Raw genomic sequence first — 19,365 nt, forward strand, 5'->3', positions numbered from 1 at the left:
CTATGTATATATATTTGGAGTATGTGATTAATAGTATGTGAGGAACAGCAAATTTGTGACAGTGAGCCAGAGGTACTTCTTTTAGATAGAGCTGTTCTTATCTTTTGGAGAAGATGTTTTCCACTCTGAGAAATAGATTGACTCTGAGCCAGTTCATCTCCTTCTTATCCAGTTTGTTCAGAAGAATAGACAAAGATTTCAAACTGATGGATATCTGTTTTCCAGGAAGGATACCATGATACTATCTCTAAAAAGAAAATCATATCTTTATTTCACATGCACAAGCCCTTATGTCATTTATGGTGCTAGCTAGTATGTAATTCAGAGTATCGTTTGAGGATTGGAAGTGAAACCCTAATTTTACTGAAATTGAAAGCAATTCAAGTTTTGGGACCAAATCTAAATTTCACTAACTAAAAAGAAAATGTTTATTGATTTTTTAAAAAATCTTTCCTGGCTACCTACAAGCATGAAACATTTTTCTGTTAGTACAAAATTGTCATTATTACTTGAACCTTAAGAGGCATATCAGTCTCACAACATCTCTGTGAGGTAGATCAAGCAAAAATACAAAATAAAGTAAAACTAATGCTTCAAAGCTAAGGGGAAATTTGAAAAATTGAGGTTTTCAAACCTGACTGCTCCTGAACTTGAATTAAGAGTAAATAGTGAGGAACATATCCTGATTAATTGGAACAATCATCTTCTTGAAAGCACATTGTGTTTGATTTCATCTTTCGGTACTTCCAGACATAGGCTGTCTCATCAGCGGCAGCAGAAAAGACCCTGTTTCCTTCAGGACTCAGTGCCGTATGCAAAACTCTTCCTTTATGATCTACATTTAAAGAAAGACATCCATATGAAATATCAAACATGAAGTGCAGGTAAACATTAAAACACTGCCATTTTCAAATCTTGCGTCCATGAAGGGCCTAATCAGTTACAAGCACAGCACAGGTAAATACAGTGTATGTCTGGAGCACAATAATCTAAAGGCATATTTTGGCATGCGGATGACTTGATCGTCCTGGTTCTTTGTCGGCTTCCTCCGAGACCCTCCCATTATGGTTCTTCCTGGAGAGCCACATCAGAGAAAAGCATTTGGTAACCTCCACATGAATGGGGCTGTAATATTTGGGGGGGGGGAATTACACCCAAAGGGCCATTGTAAGGGCTTCAACATATTCATCATGGACTCCTCCAGGACTGAATTTTCTGCTTAGTTCCATGTATCTTTACCAAAGTTCCTCTGAATTTCTGCTTGCCCATCTGTGCAGGGAGCTGCTTTGGGAACAAGGGTTGCCTGAGTCATGCATAACCCTTTGAATCATGGCCTCTGCTGCTGACATTTCTCTCCCCTCAACTCTACAACTGAAGTGAATTATTTTTCTATAAAAGCAAATTGTGGTTCTTTTTCTCCACAGTGGAAAGACTGTTGAAAATTACAAGAAACAATATTTTTGGTAAATGACCGATCTTTCTTCTATGGTAAAGTCAAGAGACAGCTTTTAAAATTCAAGAAAATTTAGGTTTCACTTTCAAGTGCAACCATTGGGAGTTTCACACACACATTTTTTCTTATAAATGAAGCAGTGCCCTGATTAGGGCTGCCAGGTTTCCCAACGACTGTCTTATTGCCCACCACCACATTGCCCACCATGACATCGGTTATGCTGCAGTTATGGTGAAACCAGGAAGTGATGTAGGGTAGCTCTAGGAATCACCATAAACTCTGTGGTAGTACCCAGAAGTGATATCGTGACATGGCCAACATCACTCCTCCCCTCCCCCTGTTTCCACGCCGCCATCCTCCTGCCAGTTGACATGCTCAGCCTGAATCAGCCTGGCAACTCTAGCCCTGACTCCATTTACACAGTCAGAAAAATCATGTCAGAAGTCTTTCTTTGAATGTTACTGTTTCAGGGTGTAGAAAGGGAGCTGCTCATTTGAATGCAAAAATGTACTTATGTGTAGAAAAACTGGTATACCAGAAAGTATTGATCTTGCATATTTCCCTGGCAAAGTTTTCCCCCCTATATGCAAGGATTTATTTAACAAGAAAATATTAAAATAAACATACATCCCAACCACCTCCACAATTTCTGATAGAATCTGCGGAAATCTTCATCCTTGATTCTTTACTACTTCATCATAAATTGTGTAATCATGCAATCACAATATGTTGAACTGCACTACCATAAAATGGCACTGAGGCCATGGGTTATCTGCCCCCGGTTCAATGCTGTTAGGAAGAGGGCTTTTTTTCCTGGTTCCCCACAGCATTTTAGTGCATTTGTGCACCTCGCAGGGTTTCCCCAGCTTTTCTACCATGTTCCCCAAACCTGTTTTACTCCAAAGTTCTGAGAAAGCTTTCAATAAAGCCTGAATGGCTACGCTGTGGACGGAAAATTTTGAATTACCCTGCCTACGTGGCAGCCATTTCTTTCCTCCTCCCCACCATCAGGGATCTTTTTATTTGTTAAAAAAAATCAGCACTGGAATATTGTTATACAGTTGTAACAATACGTGTAACAAGTTCTCTGCATTCTCAGCTTTCATTTGTTTAAAAAAGTCTCTGGCCTATCCCTTTGCAAAGATATAAGGGGAAAGGCATATCTTCAACAACAGAAGCGGCAAGAGACTTGCTTTTTTTAAAGTGAAAGCTGGAAATTCACACAACCAGTTACACATATTGTTACAACAGTATGTCATTATAACAATATTCTAGTGCTGATTTTTTTACATTGCTAAAACCCCAGCAGCCCAGAGGGTGACAGGGCAGGCAAACTGCAGTAAAAACTGCCATGTGGAAGCCTTGTTGCCACTGCGTTTTATCTGCAGTTGCACCAGTAATGGGGAAACCACACAAGCCCCTCCCTATGTGGAAACCATCAAAGTCAGAACAGTGTATGTAAATGTGATATACCAGATCGGATCCAGTAATATTTATATAAATGCAAAAAGAAAGTGAGTGAAATATGGAAAATGGGTACAATTCATTCAAACTCCATGTAGCCTTTTATATTTTGCTAACTTTTAAGAGGACTGCATTTTTAAATTGATTTATTTGGTAAATGAACCAACTGAATCGTTAATCACATATTAAAATGCTTTTTCTTCCCATTGGGTAATGGCACCAAAAACACCATCATAAAAGCCTAGCTTTGTCTTCACTTAACTAAATTTTATAAGGCAGGGTCTGTGGAAAGAATGGCAGCATAAAACTACTCCAAAACTCTCCAGTCAGCTGTGAAAAGAAGAGATGGCTCTAGGACTATTCAGAACTGATCCAATTTAAAATCAGATTAATTTTTAAACATTTAGTGATGCTCCCCAAATTCTGCTTTAAATAGGACCAATTCCAGATCATACTGGAAGACATAATCACTTTTCAAAAGTGCTGGTACACATGATTTTTGCCACCTTGAGGGCCCAAGCCCACTGGCAGGAACAGAACTGCGTACCAGCATGTACTGCGGGGGCGGGGGGGGGGTCCTGAACACCACTATTGAAGAAAGGGCATTGTTTATACAAACAACTTGTTAGGAAAAAAAGAGCATCTCTTTTGTTTTCTATTAAATCAGGAATTTATAATATAGAAGACTGTTTACTCCCGTAGAACAGCAAAACCAAAAAGACTTCATATAAGCAAGTTCAAATACCACAAGTGCTGTGGAAGATCCAGATTTAAAATAAAAACTAGCTCGATAGAACTTTTAAATCAAAATCTTACGCAGTAGGGTTAATGTAAGAGCCGTTCTCATCCGTTGCAAGAACATCCCTTCCAAAATACCGAAAGTGAAAAATGCTCACCACATCTATGACGAAGACACTGAGCAAATGTGCAATTAGAAAAAACTGTCTGTGGCTATCAACTTGCTTTTGACTCCCCCCACCCCCATTTTAAGTCATTAACAGAGCAATCTTAAGCAGAGTTACACCCTTCTAAGCCCACTGACTTCAATGGATTTAGAAGGGTGCAACTCTGTTTAGGATTGCACTGTAAATCATTTTCTAATGTTCTGCTGTAATAGGAACTATTGTCCTATTTCCAGCAATGGAAAGAATTTCCTCTTAGCCAATGTAGTTCAATAAGCTTAAGTCCACCAGCAGTTCAGAACAGAAGCAAAAAAATATCTCATGGTTCTTTCTCTTCTTCCTGTGATCAATGAAACATTGGCCTTCATACTTCTGTGGTTAATGCAAGAGCTGTTCTCATCAGTTGCAAGAACATTCCCCCCCGCAATGCCCAAAGTGAAACTGAAAAATGCTCACCCCACCTATGACGAAGAATCTGAGCAAATGTGCAATTAGATAAAACTCTGTGGCTATCAACTTACTTACCACAGAGCTCTGCCGAGTTTGAAAGTGCGGGATATCTCCAGACATTCATCTTATTCCAAGGATAGCCTTCCCCAGTGATTAATTCTTTAGTGTTGGGTAACCAGAGCAGGGAACATATCTGGAATAATTTCTCAGAAGTTAATTTCATTTTTGTAGAACGAAAGACATTTGATTTTGGACCAAAACAAAATTTAAAATTAAATTCTGGGTATGCATAGTTGAAGTTTAGTGGAATAGTACACCATAGTGGACATAAGGTATAGTTAGTCATCTATGTATGTATGCATGTATGTATTTAATATATCCTGCCTTTCACTCTATTGGGGACCTGAAGCAGCTTACATTTTATCCTCACCACAACACTATGGGGTAGGTTAGGTACATGGTATATAGGCAATAGTTTTAGATTTTGTCGTCTGTGACAAACAACTCGCTAACATGTAACTAAATTTTATTTTATATAGCTATTTTAAAATGTGATAGTCGTCCTTTCTGCCCCGATCAGAGCCACCATGGTGGCAAACAGATTAAAAACATACATAATAAAAATACATCTTAAATATCCAGAGGAGTTACCCATGTTAGTCTGTAGCTGCAAAATAGTAGAGTCCAGTAGTACCGTTAAGACTAACCAACTTTATTGTAGCATATTGTATCTACGGGACCATCTCTCCTTATATATTCCCCGGAGAACACACTGATCAGGGGACAAACAGCTGTTGGTGGTTCCTGGCCCCAAGGAGGCCCACCTAGCCTTGACTAGAGCCAGGGCCTTTTCGGTCCTGGCTCCACCTGGTGGAATGAGCTGTCTGCTGAGATCAGGGCCTGGCAGGACCTACTAGCCTTCCGCTGGGCCTGCAAGACAGATTTGTTCCGCCAGGCATATGGTTGAGGCTGGGCCTCCGCAGGCCTGAAAAAGGGGTGTATAAAATCTTAATCCTCCCTGTGAAAGCTGTTCACCATCCTGTTTTAAAAGTGTATTAATAGAAATACACTGCTGTTTTAATGATGTTTTAATGTAGATGGATTTTTATTGTATTTTAATATGTTGTTATCCGTCCTGAGCCCGCTCGCGGGGAGGGCGAAATAGAAATTTGAAATAAATAAAAATAAATAAGCTTTCAAGAACTACAACTCTCTTCATCAGATGCATCTGACGAAGAGAACTGTAATTCTCAAAAGCTTATGCTACAATAAAGTTGGTTAGTCTTAAAGGTGCTACTGGACTCTACTATTTTACATCTTAAATAGGTATTCCTCCTTTGTCTTCTAGAAGCCAACATGTAAATATAACCCAACTGCACCTTGAGTGAAAAAGGTTGTTCAAAAGTTATTGATTGTGCAAATACAGAGGTCTTCAATATTTCTAGACCTGGAACCCACCCTCGTCTCTCAGATGGCAGCACAGAACTGACTGAGCAGCAAGCACATGACAGGAAGTCACGTGATGGAAAGAGGCAGAGCCACAGTTAGAAATACATCAGCAGGGAGGCAGACAATGTGCTGCAAGGAATAGTGGAGGAATGACTGGTGGGGTGAGGGACAAGATGGGCCAGGGGAGACAAAGAGGGCAATGGAGAGGTTTTGTAGTCTCTCTGCCCATGTTAAGAAGAATCCTCTCCAACGTTATGTTACTTCACCTCACCATTGTGTGTAAAGAAGAGCTCCATGCACGCACACTAGCCAGCATATCCTGGCAAAAAAACAGCAAGAAAACTACAGTTCTTTAGGGGCTTGTTGTGACCCAGCAGGAGGGGCTCTTTGGCTCACTTGTGGTTTCAGCCTGTGAGCAGAAGACCACTGTTCTAACAGAAGCACAAACATGGACTGCAAATCAATTTTCTTCTAGTTGCACAGGAACAGAAATAAAAAACAAAACAAAACCATTGTAGGTGCTAAAGTGATTTTTTTTAAAAAAACTCCAGACGAATTCTCCCAGCAGTTGCACGTATATGTTGAATAGCATGGGGGACAATATGTGGGACCTCACAGCATAAACTCCATGGGGCTGAGCTGCAGTCCTCCAGCACCATCTTCTGGAACCACCCAGTCAGACAAGACTCATGGTGCCCTCCTTTGAGAGGGGAGCACAGTCTACGAAGCGAATGTACGTAGTCATATTATGATTTACCTGAGATTTTGTATCTGCTGTTTCAAGGCTTTTCAAGTTGCTTATATTCCAGACGTGCAACATCCTGTCCTTTATTCCACCTCCTGTGGCTATTACAGAAGATTGCCATGGGCACCACTTCATTGCCTATAAGAAACAGGAACATGGTGAATTTTAAAATCGTCGTTTTCTGGTACTGAGCAACTGTGAGAGACAACTAACAAGTTGAGTGTAGGTTGTTACCGCTGAAATAAACATGAAAGGAAGAAAAGGTCAGAGAAAAAATAAGTAAATTGCTTTTTTCTTTGAACAATAGGCAATTTCCAGAGCCCCTCTGCTCCTGTTCCTGGGTGCTGACCCACAGCCACTCCAAGACCCCTGGAAGATAGGAAAGGCTCTGTCCCATTTCTTTTGTGGCTTTTTAGCCTCTGGGTTCACTCTGAGGGTGTGCTTACGTGCAACAAGTAACTCTTGATACATGTTGAATAAAAATGATAGGTTTATTGAGTATAAGTTACAGAGGGTGTTTGCAGAGCAGAAACCACCCTTGAGTCAGGCAATAGGCAAGCAAAACAACACTTTCTAAACGCTAGCTAAACCCTATCGGTCTAAATACTTAAAAGCTGGCTAACTTTCTTCTCTGACATGGTTTCTTGGCTGGATTACCAATAAGCTGAGTAAAAGAGTCCATTTCCATGCCACTCAGAGCGGGACCACAAGTGACGCCTGACACAGGTTGGACACTAGTCAGCTTCCCTCAAGTTTTGATGGGAAATGTAGGCATCCTGGTCTTGCAGCTTGACTCTCTGACTGCTGTCCAATGGACTTTTCAACTGTCACTTGTCCAACATTCCGCCAAGCTGCCTACATTTCCCATCAAAACTTGAGGGAAGCTAGCAAGTGTCCAACCTGTGTCAGGCGTCACTTGTGGTCCCACTCTCAGTTCTGGGCATCTTGATGGCATGGAACAAGTCTTCTCTCACACATAATGGTGTAGCAATAGTGAACAGAGAGGTCTACAGTGTACCAGGCAGCCATATTTTTTTGAGGTGGCTATGTCAGCCCACAGCCCAATAGCCAATCAGGGCTCACTCAGAGCCAAGCTGCTTGAATGGCAAATGGATCGAGTGGAGAGCAAGTGGAGGGCAAGTGAACAGGGAGAAATACACTTGCCGTTCAAGTGTCATTCGTCACTTGTAGCTTGGCCCTTAGTTAATTGGTGGTGCTAGCATTAGAAATTAGGGAGAACTGATTAGATGCTGAGAACACCAGGTTTCTCAAGACAGACTACTTCCCCAACATTCCATCCCCAACTGCCATTTCAGACTAGCCACATGGGAGGGGGGGGAGGAAATATGTCAATCATACTTTCACTTCTGGAAATCTCAGCATCTGAAGCTGAGTCCATCACACCTACCTTCACAGCTGAAGAATGAGATATAGAGGTCAGTGGCCTATACTGTCCTGTCACACCTGGATCGTTGGGCCAAATATTCAGCAGACCATCACTAGAACCACTTGCCAGGAGTTTGTGGTCTGGGGACCACTGCAAACTACAAACACTCTTCTTGCTTTGCCGAACCATTCCAATATGATGCTGAGCTGTCCGAACATCATGATGATGAATATAGCCTAGCCGTGAACCACTACGGACAAAAGAAAGACAACACTATTCTGTGCAAAGCAATTTCATAAATTTGAAACCTTTTGTAACCATGTCACAGGCAAGCATGACCTTGGAAAAGGTAGGTAGGTAAGTAGACAGATAGATAGATCCCAACTTTGTCCCACTTTTCCATTGCTCTTATGGTGGTGGAAAGTGCTATTAAGTTGTAGCTGACTTATGACCACCAGTTCTGAGATTTTCAAGTCAGGAGACGTTCAGAGATGGCTCACCATTGCCCACTTCTGCGTAGTGACCTGAGATTCCTTGGTGGTCTCCCATCCAATTAAATTCCAAGATCGGACAAGATCAGGGTTGCCTGGACTATCCAGGTCAGAGCTTCATTATTCCATTACACTTTAAATGTCTTTTAAGCATTTTACCTTCAAAAGGGAACCACTTGTCTGTACGCAAATCTCTTGTAACTCAGGACCAAGCTAGAAGTGACAAATTACACTTGAATGGCAAGTGAACAGACTCACATGTATTCCTCCCTGTTCAGTTGTGCTCCACTTGTACTCCACGCAATCACGTGGAGTGCAAGTGAACAAGGAGGAATACACGTGAGTCTGTTCACTTGCCATTCAAGTGTAATTCGCCACTTCTAGCTTGGCCCTCTGACTTGGGGCCAAGCTACACATGACGAATGACACTTGAACAGCAAGTGTATTTCTCCCTGTTCACTTGCCCTCCACTCAATCCACTTGCCATTCAAGTGTCATTCGTCATGTGTAGCTTGGCCCTCAGATCTAATTTGCCTAATCTTGTAGGCAGGGCTTTCCCATGGAACAAGTTCCATTCCCATACGGAGCTATTCAGATGTTCTCTCAGCTAGGTAGGATCCATTAATGGATAAGCAGCTCCCATACATTGGGAGAACATTGAACGGGTGACTTGTCACAGTGCATACAAGAAAGAGTCCTGCTAGATAGAGCTATATGGATGCTGATCTTGCAGAGTAGAAACTCTTTCCATACATACCTCACCTGAAATAACAGCACGCTGATAACTAGTTTGAAAGAGAAGGAAATTGTAAAGAATACTGATTTTTCTATGCCATAAAAGTTATATGTGCTGTATGAGATGGAAATCTGAGGACGATTAGGGTGTCAAGTTTTCCTCTGGAAATCTTGTCTCTCCCTTTTTTAAAAATCCTCACTGCTACTCCACTGGTCGCTTTGTCCATTGGTTCTTTTGTCCAGAGGCAGCAAACGTCTGAATATCAGCACTAAGAGACAGCATCTTTTTGGGGGAACTCCAGGGTAACTGATTAGCCCCTGCGTGAGACAAGATGCTGGACTAGATGCAGTACTGGTCTGATACAGCAGGGCTCTTCTTATGTTCTTACATTCATCTTACTCCACCTGATGCAGCAAGTAGTAGTATAGTCTGCCTCACAGCAGGCAGGGAAATAAAGATAGGCCAAAGGACTATAAATGATCATAAATGATCTGTAACTGGGGGTGAGCAGTGTAGTGGCCAAGCTTATGAATGACACAAAATCATTTAGGATCATAAAAACCAAGGCCAACTGTGAAGAGCTTCAGGAGGATGTTTTTTATGGTTTTAAACTGAGTTTTATACATTGTATTTATACTGTGATTATTGTTGTTATTTAATAATGTTGTTACCTGTCCTGAGCCCGTTTGTGGGGAGGGTGGGTTAGAAATTAAATAAATTAAATTAATCTCCAAAAATTGGGTGAGCAGGCGACAAGGTAGCAAATGAAGTTTAGTATAGATAAGGGTAAGGTGATGCACACTGGAACACAATCTCCCAGGTTCAGGTATATGCTAGAGCAACTAGTTGGCCGCTGTGTGTGGCTAGATGGTGGGCTAGATGGACCGCTGGCCTTATCTAGCAAGGCTCTTATTTTATTATGACCTGTGAGACTGAAGGCACAGAGGTTGCTTATTCTCAGTTCATTGGTAGATCTAGGACACTGTTATATATAGACAAGTAATTATTTTGCCGCAGAAAGTAGCATTCTAGTGCTAATACTATTTGCATGCACACCACAAGGATTGTCCACTAACCCCTGTGAATGTTAGGCATTTGTATTGGCAATGGAGACAGTCCATACAGGAGTTTTCTGTGCATTTTCTTCTGTAAGCTGACATTTTTTCTGAATTTTTTCCTGCCACAGCACCAAAGGGCTTTTTAAAGAACTGGTAATTTCTATAGCACTAAAGAGTTAGGGCACTAGAGCAATCACTTTATGTCAGATTTCTGCTTTTTTCAAATTTCTACAATCTATACCATATTGTGTTATTTATTGAATGCCCCTGTTCTCAATCATACTAAATTACAGTTTCAGTGAGAAAGGTGGACAATAAATAAATAAATAAACAAACAAATACAAGTATAAAGCCTTCGAAAAGGCCACTAGTGGTATAGTAGGGGAAATGGCAGCCACAAGAGGCTGACAAAACAATAATGGCACCAAGATGGGTAACACACATGAAAAACTGTGACTTCCCATCCAGATGATGTGCTAACACACTTGGATTACATTCTTTGAGGGTTCAGAAAGAATATACCAAGTATGAAGAAAATCTGAAAGGTGGACAAATAGAGGATGACATTGGATGGATGCTCCCAAAAACAATGCTCTCATTTGGGAGGAAAGATGGAGAAAAATGTCTGCACGGAAAAACCACGTTTCACTTTGGCATCATATCAGAACTAACTTCTGTAGTTCTGTTGCATGAGCTTCCCTGATTTCTTTGGCTCAGGACTAGCCACAAGGAGTAGGAACTTGCTTCTTTGTGTAGTTATTCCTAAATTGCATTGAATCTTGCTGCATTTGTTGATTTCTTGCCATGTTGCTGTCAGTTTTCCCCTCAATCTTGCTACAGCGCCTACCTACTCTTTTACCTTCTGACATTGTCTTAGAGCCAAACTACACGAGACGAATTGCATGTGTACAACACGTGAATGCACTTACATGTGTTTCCTCATTGTTTTCCTGTTCACTTGCACACCGTGGCCACACTGCACTTGATTTGCTCTCGATCCCATGCTCAGACTGGCACGTGTTTCTTCTCCATTCCTCCCAGATGAGACATGGTATCCCGTGATACACCTTCTCTTCATGCATGCTCAAACCTTCCTCTGTAGCTTTTCTGAGAGGGGAGCTTGTTTACTCAATTGGACGTATCAGAGGAAAAACTCCACTGGTGGTTTCCTGGCAGGGGCTAAAAATGGGGGTTCCACACCTCTGCTGAGGTCTTGCATCTCAGCCTGCCAGGAAGGGGGGCATATATGCAAAGGGGAGTGGGCAATCTCCACTTCAGGAACTGCGGCAGCATTTCTTGCTGTCAGCCAGAAGCAACTCTTTCCTACCTGTTTGTCCCCATTACCTATGGGGGAAACTATGGGGGCTATCCAGGAGGATGGGGTTGGCATTTTGCAAAATAAATCTACAAATTTTTCAGGGGACCTACTGCTAACTGTCCTCTAAAGTCCCCACAAGTTTCAGGGAGATTGGACCATGGGGAGCCATTTTTGACCCCCCCCCCCAAAGAAGGTGCCCCCAGCCACCCCATTTGCTCTTATTGAGAGGAAAAATTTGACAGAAACTGGGGAAACCCATAGATCATGCCTTTCCTGCGGCCAAATCTCCATAAAACTTGGGGGGGGGTGTCTTTGGGGGACAGATAGGACTCTCCAGAAAAGCTGGTGGATTTTGCTTGCAAAATATCACTCCCATCCCCCTAGATAGCTCCCCTAGTTTTCCCCACAGGGAATAATGGAGATTGGAGGTGGCTTGGGGGGTACCTTCTTTTGGGGCCTGTAAAATGCCCCCCAAAGGCCAATCTTCATGAAACTTGAGGAATCCTTAGAGAACAGCTAGAAATAGGTCCCCAGCAAATTTGGTCCTAAAATCCCCTCCCAGACCCCTGGAAAGCCCCAAATCGCATTTCCCATTGGAAACAATGGCAAAATTTTACCCAATTTGCTCTGTATTGCCAAGCCAAACTGGAGAATGAGTCCCCCACACCCCATCCTTTTCAGGTTCATGTATCAGGCCATGTTTCTGAAGTTTTTCTCAGATGCTTGTGTTGCCATGAGCTTTCTTCCCACTTTCTCCTTCCGACCAAAGATACTGCATGTAGAGGAGGAGGAGGAAGTTAAGAGGGAAATAGCGTGCAGGAAGGAGGAATAGGGTGGTGGCAGTATCAACTAGAAAATGGGAGAATTTAAAACATGTCAGATTAAAATCAAAACAGTTCGGGTGAAAGCTGGATTTAAGGGCAAAAAGAGGGGAGAGGGAAGCAGAAGTTGCTCAAAATCGACGCTCTGCAACAGCAACTCGCTGGTTATAGACACTCGCAACCGCAACTACACAAGTTACCTGACACATGCACAGACTATGGCTACAGGACACATGTTCACCTGGAGTAAAATGGACACAGGCAGGTAGGAACAGACATGATTCTAGACACTGGCATGACCTCATGTAATTTGTCTTGTCTAGTTTGGCTCTTAGATAACAGGTAGTCAGGCAGGATTACCAGCATCTCATCTTGCCCATTTGCCGTATTTTTAAAAAATGGAATGCCATTATTTTGCTTCCCTTGTCATTGCAACATTGCCGCTACAAAAATTCATGCCAGGAACAATTCTATGTCTATAACATTACGTGTATAGAAATCCTCCCAGGTTCTTAATCTGCCAACCTTTCAGGGAAGAAAAGAAGAGAGGCCCATGTTGCCTCCAAGGCAGAATTAGAATTAAAATCTATTTTTAATCTATTAAGTGTTCAACGGCAAGTGAACAGACTCACATGTATTCTTCCCTGTTCACTTGTGCTCCACTTGATCAAACCAGCTGAGATAGATTTTTGGGACATACTGTACTCTGTGTGAGGAAATGTTCCACATCCACAGATACTGCGCCCTCTACTGAACTCTATGGGACTTTAAATAAGGTCATGATAAAGATGTCATTTCACTGCTGCTCACCTGCTAAGTATATGTCCATTCCAACTCAAGGTGCCGACTACAGACAAGTGACCAAACATATTTCTCAGCCTCTTTTGGGTTTCAATGTCCCACAGCTAACCAAAAAAAAAATCCAAAAGAATTTTATGAAATAGTGCTCATTGCAACACACCAAGTCCTGAGTTTATTCCAAAGTGATTAATTTTGTCAATAATTCCAATTTCTTTGCTGTCATATGAATATGTTAACCTTAGTTGCTGAGGTGTATGAATAATACAGATGTGGAAGCAATATAGCACCTCAGCCAATTAAGAAAAATAATATTCGCATTTCCAAAATAAAAGCCACATACTGAAAGCCACAACCTTTTATTCCCAACTATTTACACACAAATGGATACGGCTTATAACAGTCATTAATTCATTTGTCAGCCTTCTTCTTAGGGTGTTCATGGTACAACATTCCAGCAATGACGGCCATGATCTCATAATGGAAGTCAATGCATAAAATCAACATGTGATTTTCTTGCTGGATAGAAACCATGCATCATGACATATGACATGAAACACCAGACATCTGGTATGTTCCCCTTTCATGCAGCCCTAGGATGGATGTGCTTGCTCAGTTCTACTTATTTTCAATGACAATGGGAATGCACTTTCCAATCAACTTTCTTAGACTTCCCACTGCACACATCAGCTTCATTGTATGCTGCTATAACTAGGTCAGCATTGGCATCAGTGGCTCAGAGACAGAGCATCAGCTTGGCATGCAGAAGGTCCCAGGTTCAATCCACAGCATCTCCTGCTAAAAATATCAGGTTGTAAGATATGGGCAAGACTTCTGTCTAACATTCTAGACAGCCACTGCCAGTCTGAGCAGACAATATTGACCTTGATGGACCAGTTGTCTGGTTCAGTATAAGGCAGCTTCATGTGTCCATAACTTCTGGTTAACCCACAATTTCTTTCTATCATTATCATTAATTGTTTTATCTAAATAGATAACATTAATATGAAAGTAAGCGTCATCCAGTACTTGCACTTCTCCATCACTGGTTGCAAAAGCAAGCCAAGGATTTTCTCTCATCCATGCTAAGGAGGCAATATAATTGGAATTGGAACATAAGTCTATGTTTTTGAAATTCTGGTTGGTTTCTCCGCTCCAAATGTACACAACAGATCCAAGTGCAAGTGCGAGAAGATTCTCCTGGCTCCAATCCAATAGGTTTAGATCTAGAAGAAAGTGACTCAGAATTAATGTTTAAGTTAAACAGTGCAATGTAACAAAAATGAAGGAAGGCTTTCCTGTATTACTCATAATGAATTGCTAATATCTAACGACAACAGTATATTGCTCTATACTGGGGGGAAATGTTCAGAGAATGTATTGTCGAAGGCTTTCACGGCCGGAGAACGATGGTTGTTGTGGGTTTTCCGGGCTGTATTGCCGTGGTCTTGGCATTGTAGTTCCTGACGTTTCGCCAGCAGCTGTGGCTGGCATCTTCAGAGGTGTAGCACCAAATTCGTCACAAAAACACACTGTAGAACTAGACATAGCAGCTCCTGAATCGGGGCCTGTGCTGTTATAGCAAGATAAGAAAGCTTGTGTATTAGCCTTAGAGACTGCTAAATAATAGGGTCTGCACCTTCATGCGATTTGTAGTCAGATACTCCCTTCCCATGCCCTTCCTCCAGGGATGCCCAGGAAATGTGAACTTTATTGTCCCTTTCCTGACTTACTGTGAACTTTATTGCCTTTATCCTGCCTTTGTGCTCTGTAATTACTTATCTCCAGTGATAGACAGAGGAATTCAGGGCTTTTTAACTGCAACTTAAGAAATAAAGATGCACCCTGATCATTGCTTCACTGTGAGTTGTCTCTGGGTCAATGAGAATGGGATTTCTTTGCCCTGGCTGAGGCTGTGAGGGGGCGCATAAATGCTTACCTAGGAACAGGTAACTGACTTTCAGCCTGGGATCAGGAATATAAGGCCAAGGTACTAATGTACTAATCAAAACTTCCTTTCCTCGCTAAGAAGAGAACATTAAAGACAAAACAAGAGAACCATACCAAATAAATTATGCATGTTAAGTAATCATAAAAATCAACCTAATTTGCATGATTCATTTCAGTAGTACAGTGTAATACCATGCTTCGGTAATTTTCTTAGTGCATGGTCTTGCTAGACAGATCTTACATTTTATTTATGCCAGCCTTGAAGCAAAAGTTTTTAAAGTTCTCTATTCATATACAATGTAGCATTTGATGGCAACAAACAACACCAAACTTACAGTAGTCATTACGTAAACCACTGGTGTGAAATTTCGTTTCTGGCTCTAGGGGTGGAAATTTTTCTGTGCCAGTTGAAATGCTACAAGCATCATGCTCCCTCTTGGTTCCATCCTTGCATCCTGAAAGTATCAATTACAAGGACAGCAATTCACTCTCCAAAATATAAGGACAGATGTACTCACATTCTAGCTGTATCTGAAGAAGTGAGTTGTGACTCGTGAAAACTCATACCGTACCACAAATTTTGTTAGTCTTATAGGTGTTACCAGACTTTTGCTCTTTTCTACTGCTACAGACAGACTAACATGAATACCCATCTTAATTCATTTTTCATGATTGCATAATTAGCCATCATATACTCTTAATGTGAATGTTTACAATCCCCAGAAAGATCCAAGGAGAGCCAAAGCATAAAGAACAGGCCAAGATCATAAGCAGACTTGAAATATAGGAAATTCAAAAGACAATTATCCTGATCCACTGCCCACCTATTGCAAAATTCCTTTTCAGAGCCTATGGCCGTCCCATTCCATAAGACAGAGAACTTCTGGTGTGGCATTCCATGAGACTGAGAGCCAAGCTACAAGTGACTTTTTTCACGTGGAGAACACTTGATTATTTTCGTAAGTTTTCCTGGGAACTGAAGTCCAAGTGTCCTTCCCCTCTCTGTTAGAATTGCTGCCTGAAGAGCCAGAGAAAGCCGGCGGCGGCAGCAGCTGCTTTTGCAAATCATTCCTCCAGTCACAAGCCTGCTGGACAAGAGGGCTCTCAACGATCTTTGGGGGCGGGCAGCTGCTACTTTCTCCCTGGGCTGGAGCTTCACCGACAGGGTGGCTTTCTCCAGAGCAGCTCCCTGGAAGCAGGACGTCAAGGGCGAAAGTAGCAGCTGCCCACCCCCAAACGATCGTTGAGAGCCCTCTTGTCCAGCAGGCTTGTGACTGGAGGAAGGATTTGCAAAAGCTGCTGCTGCCACTGGCTTTCTCTGGCTTTTCTGGCAGCGATTCTAACAGGGAGGGGAAGGACACTTGGACTTCAGTTCCCAGGAAAACTTACGAAAACAACCAAGTGTTCTCCACGTGAAAAAAGTCACTTGTAGCTTGGCTCTCAGAAACTGTTATTTCTGGGAAAGTAGCAAAGCCTTTGTGCAAGAAAATGTTTCTCTATAGAGGCAAAAAGGGATGTGTGCATTTATAGCCATTTGAACTCAGCACAGCAGCCACTGTGACAAACCTCTGAAATCTTCACAGAAGTCCTTCTAAGCAACAATAACAATACTTATCTATAAAAACCAGTCTTTTCATCATGAAAACCAGTGGCCAAATGACAGGCATCTAAGCCTCAAATCTTGTTTTTTGAGGAGAGAATATATCATCCTAGAAAATAAATGACATTTTTGAAAGAGAGAACATTTAAGCACTAAGCGCTAGGATTTACCTGCCATAAGTAAACCCACCCAACATTCCTGACTGAGGCCACAATTGTTTCTTTTTTTAAAAAAAGACTAGAGACAAGATAAAAAGGAAGATCTTGCACAAGGAAAATTATCTCCAAAGAAATCCAGAGTAAAGATTATTGGATTGTTACTGGGTTATTTTAAACAAGCTACGGGCATGGATGACAAACATCGTTGACAGAAGGGTCCATCCCTCATTTTCCCAAGGAGGCAGTTGTTAGGTCTTTACTGGGGGAAACCCCTCTGGATCCAATTAACGATAGACCAATATCGAATTTGCCTTTTTAAAACAAAGGTTTACAGAATGCAGTGACCGTGGAGCTCCAAGCATTTCAGGAGGAAACTTATTAACTTGATCCCTTTCACACAAAAACATGAAGCTGCCTAATGCTGGGTCAGATCATTGGTCTATCCAGGTCAAGTCAAGGTTCTGACGGGCAGCAGCTCTCCTGTCCTGATCCTTTTAACTGGAGACTGAACTTCGGTCCTTCTTCATGCAAAGCAGCTGCTATACCACTGAGCCACACCCACTTTCAGTCTGGCTTTTGCTCAGGTTGTGGCATAGAAACAGCTTTGGTCACCCTAATGGATGATCCTGCAAGGTTCTATCACCTCTGTTTTTTAACATGTACATGAGATTTCTGAGAAAGGCCATCTGGAAATTTGGGGTGAGAGGCTATTCTCAAGATAGACTACTGTATTCACTGTCATGGGGCTGCCTTTGAAGTAATGGCTTGGAAATGTCAGGAAGGCTGCCTCCCATCCTCCTAATTCTGAGCTTTGATCACAGCCACTTCAGCAATCAGGCAGGTGGAACATGTTCCCTTTTGTTTGTGAAACTGAACGCTCTTCCTTTCCCAAAAGCCTTGGCTTTTCAATTTCCAGGTTCGTTCTGGAGTGTACACACACCCAAGTCATGAATTCCAGACTCAGCTTAAATAAAAGTTAGGTTTATTAGCTTAAGAAGTGCTTGCAAAAAACATAAAGCATTCTTACACAGGCAACACACATTAAAATGAACTCTTACTTTTTCTACATAATGAAATCTGCCTTTTTAAAAACTTGAGAGCTAGCAGGCTTCTCTGTTTGGCATCCATTTGTTGCTTATCTCACCTGTCCATTAGAATGCAAGCCCTCTCCCATGCCTAACTGGTTCAGCATAGGGACATACTGAGGTAAGGAATACCATGCAGCTTTCAGCTTCTCTCTGGCATACTTGCATCATGGTCTGAGCTTGATTGAAGGAAGCTACCTGGACAACTAGGTGAGCTGTGAAGCCATCTTTTCAGGACTCAATGAATCACCCGGCAACTCAAGAGCCAATCAGGGCTGAGCTGTTAATTAGCGTTTCAGCTGTGTGAAAATCTAGGGAGTGAACCTAGAGCCTCTCCCAGGGTTGAATCTCTGGGGAACTCAGAGACTATTCCACAGGCGTTATTAATTAGCTCAGCAACCGTATATCTGAACTAGACAATAACCTAAAAACACTTACTATTCTGAACCTAAGTCCAGCCATTTTTACCAAAGATCTGGTTTGGGGCTGATAATTTCCTTACAGGAAGCTTCACCTGGCTAAGGACAGGGTGGTCCGCGTGCTTACAGGGACTGCTGGCAACAAACACAATACAGTCCCACTGAATGCCAATTATATTGGTTGCCAGTGTGTTTCCAGGCCCAAGATAAAATACTGGTGTAAACCTTTAAGCCCTCCCTAAACTATGGTTGTTGTGGGTTTTCCGGGCTGTATTGCCGTGGTCTTGGCATTGTAGTTCCTGACATTTCGCCAGCAGCTGTGGCTGGCATCTTCAGAGGTGTAGCACCAAAAGATAGAGATCTCTCAGTGTCACAGTGTGGAAAAGATGTGGCAGGTCATTTATATCTACTCAGGAGGGGTGGGTTTGAGCTGAGTCATCCTGTGGAATGCTAATGGCGGGAGGCTTCACTGTATCCTGAGGAGGTTCTTTTGCATATGGATTGGTGCTTGATGTGCTAATCTTCTCTGCAGGGCTATTGTCGGGTGTGGAGTGTTTTGTTAGCCTGGTGTTTTTCAGAACTGGAAACCATGCTCTGTTCATTCTTAAGGTTTCTTCTTTCCAGTTGAAATTTTCCTTATGCTTGTGAATTTCAATGGCTTCCCTGTGCAGTCTGACAGAGTAGTTGGAAGTGTTGTCCAGTATTTTGGTGTCCTGGAATAAAATACTGTGCCCTGTTTGAGTTAGGCTATGTTCAGCCACTGCTGATTTTTCCGGTTGTCCAAGTCTGCAGTGTCTTTCATGTTCTTTTATTCTTGTCTGGATGCTACGCTTTGTGGTCCCGATGTAAACTTGTCCACAGCTGCAGGGTATACGGTATACTCCTGCAGAGGTGAGGGGGTCTCTACTGTCTTTTGCTGATCGTAGCAACTGTTGTATTTTTCAGGTGGGTCTGAATACTGCTTGGAGGTTATGCTTTTGGTGTTACACCTCTGAAGATGCCAGCCACAGCTGCTGGCAAAACGTCAGGAACTACAATGCCAAGACCACGGCAATACAGCCCGGAAAACCCACAACAACCA

The 19,365-nt window shown here is 42.2% G+C and overlaps 1 protein-coding gene across 2 annotated transcripts in view; it reads right to left on the reverse strand.

Annotated features, from left to right (window-relative positions):
* Positions 1-246: 246 nt before the first annotated feature.
* The window catches only part of CDC20B (cell division cycle 20B), a 41,920-nt gene continuing 22,801 nt past the window's right edge, over positions 247-19,365 (reverse strand). For both annotated transcript variants that reach the window (XM_054987232.1, XM_054987231.1), the window contains exons 7-13: positions 15,358-15,477; positions 14,102-14,298; positions 13,085-13,179; positions 7,872-8,100; positions 6,476-6,601; positions 4,345-4,462; positions 247-835 (exon numbers count right to left, since the gene is read on the reverse strand). In XM_054987232.1, the coding sequence (XP_054843207.1) occupies positions 687-835; positions 4,345-4,462; positions 6,476-6,601; positions 7,872-8,100; positions 13,085-13,179; positions 14,102-14,298; positions 15,358-15,477 (1,034 nt within the window). In that variant the 3' untranslated portion in view covers positions 247-686. The remainder of the gene's footprint in view (positions 836-4,344; positions 4,463-6,475; positions 6,602-7,871; positions 8,101-13,084; positions 13,180-14,101; positions 14,299-15,357; positions 15,478-19,365) is intronic.

Source organism: Eublepharis macularius, chromosome 8 (assembly GCF_028583425.1).
Source record: "Eublepharis macularius isolate TG4126 chromosome 8, MPM_Emac_v1.0, whole genome shotgun sequence".
NCBI classification, from domain to species: domain Eukaryota; kingdom Metazoa; phylum Chordata; class Lepidosauria; order Squamata; family Eublepharidae; genus Eublepharis; species Eublepharis macularius.